The 13,291-nt window shown below is 39.5% G+C and overlaps 1 protein-coding gene across 1 annotated transcript; it reads right to left on the bottom strand.

Annotated features, from left to right (window-relative positions):
• Nucleotides 1–2,103: 2,103 nt before the first annotated feature.
• LOC148161100 (SUN domain-containing protein 3-like) lies at nucleotides 2,104–6,352 on the bottom strand. The gene is made up of 8 exons (XM_088007507.1): nucleotides 6,346–6,352; nucleotides 4,025–4,141; nucleotides 3,835–3,902; nucleotides 3,617–3,752; nucleotides 3,418–3,533; nucleotides 3,109–3,282; nucleotides 2,923–3,012; nucleotides 2,104–2,229 (listed from the first exon to the last, which is right to left on the bottom strand). Exons 1-8 carry the CDS (start codon nucleotides 6,350–6,352, stop codon nucleotides 2,104–2,106), a joined length of 834 nt encoding a protein of 277 aa, XP_087863633.1.
• Nucleotides 6,353–13,291: the final 6,939 nt, after the last annotated feature.

Here is a 13,291-nt window from a genome sequence, read left to right as displayed (position 1 = left end):
GACCCCTACCCTGAGGCCATTTTGCCATTGGAGTCCCGACTGGGAGTGGAATCCAATGGCAACTAAGCCATCAGGATCATTGGGGTACTCAAACCCCTCTACCACGCTAAGGTGGCGATTCTCCAGAGGGGAGCGAGTCCCATCAAAAGTAATTTGATGGGACCCCCCATCCTGAGCAAGCACAGTGCTTGAGTGGGGAGGAAATCTCCCTTTAAAAAGGAAGAAACCTCCAGCAGAACCAGACTCAGGATGAGCAGCCATCTGCCTTGGCTGGCGAAGAACAAGAGGACAGGAAAGAGACACAAACACAAAGCTGGAACCAAATGGGCTGAGAAAACACAAACCACAAAGTTAGTTGCAATATTGATAAGAGGTAAAATCCTCAAAACACAGGGAAAACATCCATCCATCCAGCCATCCATCCATCCATCCATCCAGCCAGACAACCAGCCAGCCAGACAGACAGACAGCCAGCCAGCCAGACAACCAGCCAGACAGACAGCCAGCCAGACAGACAACCAGCTAGCCAGACAGACAGCCAGCCAGACAGCCATCCAGCCAGACAGACAACCAGCCAGCCAGCCAGCCAGCCAGCCAGACAACCAGCCATCCATCCATCCAGCCAGCCAGCCAGCCATCCAGCCAGCCATCCAGCCAACCAGCCATCCAGCCAGCCAGCCAGCCAGCCAGCCATCCATCCAGCCAGCCAGACAACCAGCCATCCATCCATCCATCCAGCCAGCCAGCCATCCAGCCAGCCATCCAGCCAACCAGCCATCCAGCCAGCCAGACAGCCAGCCAGCCATCCATCCAGCCAGCCAGACAACCAGCCATCCATCCATCCAGCCAGCCAGCCAGCCATCCAGCCAGCCAACCAGCCATCCAGCCAGCCAGCCAGCCAGCCAGCCAGCCAGCCAGCCAGCCAACCATCCAGCCAGCCAGCCAACCAGCCAGCCAGCCAGCCAACCAGCCAGCCAGCCAGACAGATAGCCAGCCAGCCAGACAGACAGACAGATAGCCAGCCAGACAGCCAGCCAGCCATCCATCCAGCTAGCCAGACAGCCAGCCAGACAGACAACCAGCCAGCCAGCCAGACAGACAGATAGCCAGCCAGCCATCCATCCAGCTAGCCAGACAGCCAGCCAGACAGACAACCAGCCAGCCAGCCAGACAGACAGATAGCCAGCCAGCCAGACAGCCAGACAGACAGCCATCCAGACAGTCAGCCAGCCAGACAGCCAGCCAGCCAGACAGACAACCAGCCAGCCAGCCAGACAGACATATAGCCAGCCAGCCAGACAGACAGCCATCCAGACAGTCAGCCAGCCAGACAGCCAGACAGCCAGACAGACAGCCATCCAGACAGTCAGCCAGCCAGACAGCCAGCCAGCCAGACAGCCAGCCAGCCAGCCAGCCAGCCAGACAGCCAGCCAGCCAGCCATCCATCCAGACAGACAGACAGCCAGCCAGACAGACAGACAGACAGATAGCCAGCCAGCCAGACAGCCAGCCAGACAGCCAGCCATCCAGACAGTCAGCCAGCCAGACAGCCAGCCAGCCAGACAGACAGCCATCCAGCCAGCCAGCCAGCCAGCCAGCCAGCCAGACAGCCAGTTCCTCCCAACCACGTGAGCGTTGAAGTCCCCCAGCAGAACAAGGGAGTCCCCAGAAGGGCCACTCTCCAGTACCCCCTCTAAGGACTCCAAGAAGGGTGGCTAATCTGAACTATTGTTCGGCCCGTAAACACAAACAACAGTCAGAACCCGTCCCCCCACCCGAAGGCGGAGGGAGGCTACCCTCTCGTTCACTGGGGTAAACCCAACGTACAGGCGCCAAGATAGGGGGCAACAAGTATGCCCACTCCTGCCCGGCGCCTCTCACCGTGGGCAACTCCAGAGTAGAATGTCCAGCCCCTCTCAGGGAGACTGGTTCCAGAACCAGAGCCATGCGTCAAGGTGAGACCGACTATTCCTAGCTGGAACCTCTCACCCTCACACACCAGCTCCGGCTCCTTCCCCACCAGAGAGGTGACATACCACATTCTGATGTTTCCGGTCTGATTCACCTCCACATTCACCTACCTCGGTCTGTACTTGCTACCCTTTATTTACCGTCTTCTGGTGCAAACTTTCCATGAACCCGGAAGTCATAGACACAAGTATGCTTCACATGGCCCCAGTTGCTACTGATGTCTAACTTTATGTAGCGGAAAGCTGCTCTTCTGTGGCTCTGTAATGACAAAATCATATGTTAGCTGAATATCAAATCGGTAAAGCTAAATAGGAAGTTTAATTACATGCATTCACTGTTTAGATATTGCAAAGGCCAGCAAGATTTCTAATATTTCTTGAATATTTTCCATCTTCCCATTTAACAACCACAAATGTCAATGAATTTGATATTTTATGTGATAGACCAACAGAACATAACACATAATAGTGAAGCGGATGCTGATGATGTGAGGGTGGTCTTCATTAGCAGATGGACAGAGCTATAAATACAGACCAGTCCTTGAAGGCAACCTGCAGAAGACTTAAAAACTGGGTGGACAGTAGGACAACAACCCTAAACATACAGTCAGCAATACAATAGGAAGGTTTAGATGAAGCATCTTATATGATAGGTGTAGTCAAAGTCCAGACATAAATCCAAAACAGAATCTGGCAAGACTGAAAAAATTTAATTCTTAGATGCTCTGCATCCAGTTTGACCGAGATCAGCCTACTTTGTTTTCATGTAGAATTTTTTATCCGATTCACAAATATGAGCTACTTTCTGTTAGCATGTTTCTGTTTTCATGTCCCAATAGAATACAATAATGTCTGTATTTTAAACATTGAAGCACTGAAAAGTTCAATAGCTATAAATATGTTGCAAAATGATTAAGCAAAGTAGCTAAACAAGTAATTGGGATAAACGTACCGGTAGTTCAAAGGTCTGAAGCGGCTCTCCATTCTCATCGTACAGAAAGGTTCCCAGGTGAGTCCACTCCTGTTCGGGATCCCTCATTCCCTGCAAAACAAAATTAGACATTATAAATGTCTTTATAAATATCTCTGAAAGTTAGACTGAGTGTTGCTGTTTAATATTCAGATACTTGTGGCTTACATAGACAGAAAACTCCTTGGGAGCACTCCAGGACTTGCCAGTCGGGGACAACATTTTAGGCAGGTGACCCAAGGTTACATGACTGACAACAACTCTGTGGGACAGGGCGATGGATAAATGTCCCTGGGACCCTTCAAATGCCCAGCACTCTCCTGGTTGTAGGCGAGTCCTCCCCTGAAGAGAAGAAGAGTTCAAAGTTTCAGTGGGATGTTAAAATAATAAACAAAAAGCCTTCTAAATATTGCATCATATAGAAATACCATTCTGCTTCATATTCATGTTACATTATGATCATAGTTCATGTCATACCTGGAGAACAACGTCTGGTGTGACTGACGGCATTTGTAACGCAATTCCAAACCAATTTAGGGTCTGTCTTTGTTTGGGATGTACAGCTGATGGCATATAGGATAACACCTTTGCTCCTGTTTTCAAACACACACAGAAAGTGAATTAAAATCATCTAAGCCTGAAACATTCAGTCAGATTTATGATAGTAATGACTTACCTTGTGATTTCAAAGCAAAGTTGGCCATCGTATCTGCCAACGGAAAAAGGTAGCCAACCTTGTTCTGAAGTACACCCATCCCCTCCTTCGCTTTCTGAATTTGTCTGTCCTCATCTTCACATTCTGGGCCCGAAACCTAAACACAATTGAAGTTAGATGTTTGGTCATATCACTGCAGAGGACATTCATATAAGGGTTTTGATTAACAGAAAGCTTACTGCGTTTATGATGGAGGGCGAAGAAACCGCAGGTTCCATCGTCAAAGGAGCAATAATGGTGGTAAATCCTGACAAATATGGAGAAATGAGAAGAAGGTGACAGGATTAGTGACACTGCTTTCAGACTAAAAACTCTCTACAAAACTTAGAAATATTGGTGCTTGGCTATTTGTAGAAGAAAATCATTTACCGTAAAACAAGGCGAGGAATATGACGCTGACAAAACAATGTTTCAGCGTGTACATCAACAGGCCCCTGTTGATGCTGCTGCTGTTGGTGTTGTTTGTTGATGAGGTCTTTCTTCTTTCTGTGTGGGAATACCGACGGTATGTCCACTTCCTGTTCAGCCAAGGCAGAACAAACACAAATATGTAAACAGATACATAAATCCTAACATTATTGAGTTAAATTTGCAGGGTTTTTTTTTGTAAAAGTATTTACTTCCCTTGAACTTTTTCATATCTTGATTTTAATTACCCATTACTTACCCAGGAAGTCACCACTGAGAATAAGAATCTATTATTCCAGGGAGACTTGGGTTATTATTCAACATAATCACATTGCAAACACAAACTTTGTAAAAAATTTTGAACAGCCATACTTAGTTCCACATCTCTTTTGATCTGAGTTTGCAATTTTAATTTATGTGCGGTATTGTTTTCCTATGCTGTAAATTAACCATTCCTGCATAGCCTCGTTTTTATTTTTCCCATCATATATTTTTAAGTTAGTTTGGATTTGCTTTCAAACTAAGGTCCTTCAGGTCCTTTTCTCTGTAATTTACTGCTTGCTGTAAAGTGCATATAAAAAATACTCACTCCCCCTGACTGTTTTATCATTTTACAGCTTTTTCATCAAAATTGGGCATTTTTGTCATAAAAAATATACTAAAGATCTTATAATGTCAATGTGAAAACTAACCTATTTAAAAATAATAATCAAAAAATATTTGACCTAAAATAAATGGCTGCATAAATATTCACGCCCTTTAAAAGTGACTGACCTAATTCAAAGAAGGTCCAGCCAACATTAAAGTTTTTTTTTGTAATTTTTTTTTTTTTGTCACACAAGCCAAATTTTGTAATATATTATTTATTTCAACATTCAAGGGGATAAATACTTTTTATAGACACTGATCACTTGAATTTCTCTACTGTGTCTATTCCTAACTCTGATTCGTAACTAAACGACATCGGAAGGCAGTTGTGATGTCAGAATGGAACATACATCACAATCATAATTTAGAGGCATCAGAATTTGAGGGCTGAAAAATATACTGCTACAGAAATTTGTTTGGCAAAAAAATACAAATTTCTTTCTTTTTTGCTAAATTGCTAAACAGTACACAGATGTTTGTGGTTGTTACATGAAAAGAAGTAAAAAGTTCAAAGGGGAAGAAATATTTTTGCCATGTCTTGAATTTAATACTTCTGTTGATTTAGTTTACCTGATCCTGGTCTCTTTATATGAGATTGTTGGTTTTCCGTCAGATCCATAATATCCATTTACCATCAGTCGATCACTTCTTCTCAGAATTTCTAAACCAAAACAGAGGCATGGAGAGTTGGTCAGTAACTTTAACACAAAGCATATCAAACATATGACAAAATTGCAAGACTTTTAATTAGTTTCACCGTCCTAAAACCATTCATAAAATTTAAAACTGTCATTTATTTAACTTTACTCTCATGCAAATCAAAGCATTACTTCTGGAAATTATCAGTCTTCAAATGAAATAACTTTAAACAGCTTTGAAATTTTTCCAGATTTGATTCCTCTCACCATTGTGAGAGGAATCAAAAAAAAAAAAAAAAAAAACTATATATATATATATATATATATATATATATATATATATATATATATATATATATATATATATATATATATATATATATATATATATATATATATGTAATATTTTCCACCTTTGCGTACAACTGAAAACAAATAAATTGTTGCATCTTGAATTTAACTTTAAACAGCTTTTAAATCTACAGCTGGAGATCATTTTTCAAGATTTGGACCTTCTAACTGTTTTGGTAGTTTCAAACAAATTGTCAAATATACAACACTAAAAACAATTTTTTAATATTTTTGCATAAAATAGAAAACAAACTATTCAATTTTAAATTGTAAAAACTTATTTCTCATTTATAGAGCCAAACCAGTCTCAGTGTTATTTCTGACAGTTATCACAGTCAGTGATCTTGACATTTTCACATGAAATCATTTTGAACAAAAAAACTTTAAGTCAACTGTTGGAGCCAATTTTTCCAGATTTCTTCCTTCTCACTGTTATCAAACATGCAGAAAATCGAAAAATCAACAGTCCTGACATCTTGAATCTTTACATAAAAGAAGCAAAACTATTCCATTTCAAACTGAAAAAAAAATGTTTCGAACCAACAATCTTAATTAAAAAATCACTAATAATTCTGTCAAACCAATAATATCTTTCCAAAATTGTGATCTAGTTATCCTTGATAACTATGCCAAGAAAATACTTACGTTCCATCGTTGTATTTCTACTGTATTTCAGTTGAAATGAAGTAAAACTCTCTTGAACTCTTGGACGCGTCTCTTCTCCGATATCCGCAAGCACAAATGAGAAAATTCTGCCAAAAATTCCTCCTTTAATGACAAAAATCCAAGACCCTTGTGATGAATGCATGGGTCTTAAATCAAAGCTTCTTGGAAGTTCCATGGGTCTGATGTCATCATCAGCAAACACAATGGAATTTATGTGTTGATTTAACATAATGCAGCTTTAAATACTTAAAATGACTAAAATCATGCTTAGTTAGTAAGTTTATTAGTAAGCAGTAAATAAAACATGTTTATCATGTTTAATTATCTATGGTGATTTAAAAAAAAACATATTGTTACAGCAGATGACTCTCTTATTAACCTAAATATTTAGGTTAATAAATATGTATTAACTTAAATATTTTAGGTTAATAAAAGAGTCATATAAGTGGTTTTCTTTGGCTTGTTGTGTCTGTATTCTTTTACGTTTCTCAATTCCAGTTCTCAGGCTCTCAGACATTTGGGTATTAGTTGTATGTAGATAGACTATATCTAATTTCTAGGGCTTAAACTTGTTTCCATGTGGCAATTGGGGTTAGTTAATTGTCGCTAATTAAGGCCCTTGATTGTGGGAGGTGCCCCATGATTGCAGCCACCTGGTTGGTATTTAGGGAGCACTGATCCACTCTTTGGCAGGTTTTTTTTTCAGCCTCAACAGACGCCAAGGTCCAGACAGAGGACCCAGTCCAGAGAGTGGACACCAGGCCCAGAGGAGGGTTCCAGCCTCAAGGTAGACATCAGGTCCAAGAGGGAGAGATCCAGGCTCAGAGAAGATCCGGACCCAAAGGCAGAGCTGGAGCCGATGCCTGTTGACTTCTTGGGGTGATGCCCACTTCCCTAGACATCATATTTTTTAAATAAATGCCTCTAAAAGGCTTAAAATGCTGGTGGTTGTCGTGTCCTCCTTGTTTCTTGTTGCGGCCATCCGAGCCAGACCGTAACATTGAGGAATTTTAATAAAGGAGGTACTTGAATCAATCGAGGGATCGTTTCAGCCTCTATTCCTAGAGGTATGGTAACCTTTGAATTCCAGTTATATTTGAAGTCTCTGAAATGTATTGAATCATATGAATACCCTGGCTGAATTATTAATGGAATTGCCCATATGAATCCTCTTGTTGGAACTTAAGTTATTTTATTATTTATGTTTTCTTTATAAATATTACTTTGTATTTCCATTTCTAAATCTGCCTCTACTACGCCCTCTACAAAGGTACACTGTTGTAATTGCCTTACTTGTTTGTGCTTACTTTGTTTAAATACAGTTTAAAAAAAAGGTCTTCCAACGGAATTGTTTTTTAACAAAACTTTATTGTAGAAATCTTTATCTTGAATAACTAGCAGTCAACGATTATACTAAAAGAAAGAAAAAATGGCTTTCAGAATGACATGAAACCCATATGACACAGCAGGTGATTAATATTAGAAAATAAAATAATCATAAAGCGTAATAGACTGAACAGCTGATATTATTGTACAGGGTCTTAATCATTAAATGGATAAAGGTAAAAAAAAACCAAACAGGATAAACTACTAAAGAGCAGAGCAGCATTATTTGTCTCAATCATTTTCAGAGTTGAACAGAAGTGAGATTTCTTTTAGGTAGCATTGAAGATTGGGGGTAATTTTCAAAAATGTACATTTGTGTGTGTATATTTGGCCATAGTGATCAGGTTACTAATTATATATTCAAATTTTGTGTCCAAAATATAAATGCCAAATTTAATACTGTTCTAAGTTATACAATTTAACTTTTACTTTTGCTTTTAACTTTTGCTTTTGGGGGCAAAGGGAATTTTAAGTAGCTGCATTTAATTTTTTCACATACACTAAAAGAAATTCTTCAAGTATATTTCTTCTCAATGGGGAAGGAAAAGTCTTTTGGTTGATGATTGTTTTTAAAACTTTATTGTTGCAGTTTTTGTCTGTAAAAATGTTGTTCTGGATAAACAGTGGGTAAAGCTGTGGTACTGAGGCTGTATAAAATAACCTTGTTTTGTGTTAATCACAGACTGAGGGATAGCTTTAATTAGGCCCAAGCAGCTAAGCGCTGCGAAGGCCTGTTGTAATCGTATTGCTGGGTCCTTACTAAAACAAAGAAAGATCAGCATATCAGTCCAGTTCTAAGAATCCTGCACTGGCTGCCAGTTGCTCAAAGAATAGAATTTAACTCCATAATGGCTTATAAAGCTCTACATAATAAAAATCCAGACTATATTTCTGATCTTCTTCGGCCTTAAATGCCACTCAGACCTTTAAGATCATCAGAGTGAAACCTACTAATTATTCAGAGTCAGAACTAAACATGGTAAAGCAGCTTTTAGTTTTTATGCTCCAGCTCTCTGGAATAAGCTTCCTGTTCATTGTAAGTCTGCCCCTACCGGGAGATTATTTAAAACAAAGTTAAAAACCTTTTTATTTGAAGTTGCCTATTCCTAAATAATTGGGGCCTGACCACAGCAATGCATAGGGAGAGCAGTCGCTGCTTCCATGCATTGCATGGCAGGCACCTATTGTTCTACACCCAATAGAATGTCTCTTTATTTCTTCTACATTTATTATTCTTCCATCACCGTTAATGTGGCTCATACCGCTGCGTGCAAATCGTGCGGCTCGATGCCGAGAAGGGAGCTATTATTTTTATTGGGGATCGGAGTTACGATGGCGACGTAAAAAGCGAAAAACGAGCGAAATTTCCAACTGCCGAAACGCAGAGTGTAACTGACACCAACTGCCGCTTTTTTAGAGTGAGAAACGGAGTGGATTTTTGACCCCAAAGTAATTTTGAAATTGCTCTTGTGGGTGCAAAAATTGCTCTATTGGTATAAAAGTTGGTCATGACATTGATACGCATGCCTACTCCGGTAAAATGTTTTCGAAATTTCTCTAGGGCTGACGGTTTTCTGTCAAGGTGCTTCAGAGCAAAATCAAGTGACAGGGTACCTTCAGGCACTCCACCATTCATTTTCAGACTTTTCTGAAAAATTTCTGAGCTCAGCGCACACCATTTTTCTCTCATCACTGCAATTACTGTGAATGAGCTACAGATATGAATCGCAGTACTATCGGAGACAACAAATAGCCCTCTCATATGCTTCCAACTGTTTTTGGATCGGCCTTACGGATCCTGAGCGGGAAGCAGTTGTTCGGACTGCTTTTTTCATTAAAACTGACTGGGTCTCATAAAATTAGATGAAGTCTCTCTCACACACAGCAGATTCATCGCTATAGCAACAGAATACATAGAAAGGCACAGCTGCTGGTTTGGACTACAAAGACTGTAGTTCTAAACATGGCGGAACACTTTAATACAGAGGGCAGAGCAGAAGGTCAGAACTACAACATGGTGGAACACTCAATTATTACAGAGGAGGCCTCAGCTGGCAGTTAGAACAACTTGCTGTTTTGGGCATTATACAGGTGGATTAACCAAACCACTATTACACATTGGATTAGTGTGGTTATGAAAATGAAGTTTACTGAAAGTTTCAAAATAAAAAGCTGCATATTTCTCTCACGTCAGTGCACTGCCGTAGGCGGTGCATTAATATTAAGCTTTTTTTTATGTTATTTTTTTCTCAGGATAGTGAACTGCCTTGCATTTAAAGGCAGTTCATTTCTTTCTTAAAATAAGTATTTTAGCTGTTTTTTGACTCTGTTTTTTGACTTTTACATCATGCTTTCTTAAAATAAGCATTTTAGCTATTTTGTCCTCTCAGGTTGGTGGACAGCCTTGCAAAGCAAGGCCGTACATTTACATTAAACTTTCTTAAAATAAGCATTTTAGCAATTTTTTCCTCTCAGGTTAGTGGACAGCGTTGCGAAGCTATAAATGCTATTCTGTTGTATTTTTTAAAATTGTTGTTTTGCTAAGCTGACTGGTCAGCTGAAGGACATGGAAAATGTCAATCTCTAATTGGCTGACACGAATTCCCAAGCCGCTGAAGCTTCTGGAACTTTCTGGAACTCTGCTTCCGAGTCTGCTACGGTCAAGGTATAAGATGTGTTTGTGTCCTTCTCCATATAGTATTTTAATTTTTAATTTGCTTAGAATATTATTGTAACTGCTTACAGTTGTTAGATTTAATGTGTTCTTTGAGAAAGATGGTGAATTTTAAAAGTTTAACTGTTGTGGAATATTTCGTTGTGGCTCTGATAGCGTACTTGCTAGCTTGATGGAACAGGATTTTTCTGGATTAATACGGGAAGGTAAATGTTTTTATGCCCACAACACGCTAAAGAATAAAGTGCTGTGGTGTTTTTAATTATCATGTAATTTTGTTCGTATCTTTATAGGTGGTATATAGTCATATACCGGCATTGTGTGAGATATTTTTCCACCTGGGAAGGTTCCGTTTTTATTTTTGCTTGTGTTAGAAGCACAACACTGGGCAGGTCCATATGACTTCATACTAATTCGAGTTCACACGGATCCGATTTGAGCGTGAGGGGTGACAAACGTACCGGAACCGGCCCGCCGAACGATTTAGTCCGGCCCCGGGGCTAAATGCATTATCATTATTCATGAAAAAACATATACTTCGTTTAATTGAAAATCTGTAGTTCCTATACTATCCACGAGGGGCGCTGTGTTTTATTCAGAGCACACAACATGATGCATCACTGCAGCGGAACTAACAGCAGATGGCAGCACTGAGCTTCAGGTTCTGTAAACAAGTTCGATTCTATGCTTTACCAGCTTTTTATTTTGGCCCTGACAATCTCATATTTCTCGTGCATGCTAACATACATACATACATGTTATGTATGCAAGTTTTTCTATATGTATGCATTTTATGCATCAACAAATGTGCTTAATCAAATGTCTGTTTAAAACAGCTGACACTTAAGATTTCAAATGTGTGAAGCCAGATAATTTGTTCAAATTGCTTCCCAGATGTTGAAAATTGATTTTAAATATTTTCTTAATTTTTGTCTGTTGTATTTTGTGATGCAGGACAGTGTTTTTAAGTTCCAAAAACTGTGAATAAATGTTTTGCAACATTGTACAATCACTGAGATCAGTTCTTATGCATAATACATTTAAATAAATGCTTAACTGAGTAAAAGTATTGTTGAAATTGCAGATACCTTTCTTAAAAACTGAGATTATTCATAACATATTTTTGTAAAAGTGAAATTCGTTTAATATAAAAATCAACAAGTCCACTTTTATTTGTTCTATTTAATCTTGCAATGAGTTTACTTGTGTGGCCCCCTGCAGATCAGATTAAGCTATATGTGGCCCCTAAACCAAAATGAGTTTGACACCCCTGATCTAAATTGTAGCAACCTTGAAAATAGTTACTTTTTTGTTGTAGTTGATAATAGCTGTATGTTGATGGAATGACTTGTGTATTTTTAGTCAAGGACACCCTCGCCTGCCTCATGGACTTGGATCTCTCCCAATCTGAGGAGAAGATGGAGTTATTTTTCCTTATATGCCCCAGGTGGTGCAATCTGACCAGATAAGTACATAACAAATTAAGTCTAATTTATTTGGTAAATTTGTTTATTTTAACTTGAGATTGATGATGTTGTATATGTAGGTTTCATAGGAGGTATCCGGCAGATATATGTCCTTTTTTCTTGGGTGATGTTGGTATTTTTATCTGTTAATTATTCTGAAACCTTCATTTAAAAAAAGGTTAATTTTACTTTATTCATTCTGAAATCAAATGGATGTTTAAAAGTGTCATGTATATTAATTAGTTTTTTTTACTACAGAGTCTGTGATGTGTCACACCAGATTGGATGCCTAAGAAGAAGTTGGCCAAATCAAAGCTATGGAGAAGACCTATAGCTGTTGTTGTTTTTTAGTTTTAAATAGTTTTTCATGCATGTACATATTTAAAAGTTTCATTTATACTATAGAGATTGATATGTCACATTAGATGTCTAAAAACAGAAGTTAGTCAAATCAAGTAGCTTCAGAAGAGTCTTAAAGCATTTTTTTTATAGTTTCAAATATGTGTTCATATATGTATGAAAGTGTATAGTTTCATATTTAGAATATATTTAGAACAAGTGGATTATCATGGCAAAGCTATAATGTTTCGCTTGTGAAAGTAAATCTGTTGGGCCTCACCTTGACACTCAGACAACAACCCTGAGTGCCACACGGCTGGACAGGACACGTATAAAAAAAAAAAAAAAAAAAAAAAAAAAAATATATATATATATATATATATATATATATATATATATATATATATATATTCTGTGCAGAATATGGACTGGAAGCCCCGAGGTCAAAGTGGGGGACACCCCCAAAGGTGGTGGAGAATGACCGAGCTAAGATCCTGTGGGACTTCCAGATCCAGACAGACAAGATGGTAATGGCGAACCAAGCGGACATTATGGTGGTGGACAAAGAACAGAGGAAAGCCGTTGTGGTGGATGTAGCAATACCAAGTGACCACAACATCAGGAAAAAGGAGCATGAGAAACTGGAGAAATACCAGGGCCTAAGAGAGGAACTGGAGAAGGCCTGGAAGGTGAAGACCACAGTGGCGCCTGTGGTCATCGGGGCCCTCGGGGCAGTCACCCCCAAACTGGAGCAGTGGCTACAACAGATCCCAGGAACAACATCAGACATCTCTGTCCAGAAATGTGCAGTTCTAGGCACAGCCAAGATACTGCGCAGAACCCTCAAGCTCCCAGGCCTCTGGTAGAGGACCCGAGCTCAGAGGATGAAAGAGACCACCCGCGGAGGGTGAGAAGGGAATTTTTATTTATTTATTATATATATATATATATATATATATATATATATATATATATATATAAGCAAGCAAGCAAATGGCAACCTCAATGAGGTCACAAGGAAAGGAGCCACAGCCAAATACCTCCAACGAATAAAGCAAGT

Source organism: Poecilia mexicana, unplaced genomic scaffold (genome assembly GCF_051168715.1).
Source record: "Poecilia mexicana isolate PSO_F unplaced genomic scaffold, ASM5116871v1 scaffold_1, whole genome shotgun sequence".
NCBI classification, from domain to species: Eukaryota; Metazoa; Chordata; class Actinopteri; order Cyprinodontiformes; family Poeciliidae; genus Poecilia; species Poecilia mexicana.
Note: the sequence above shows the minus strand (reverse complement) of the source record. Positions and strands in the feature narration are given on the sequence as shown.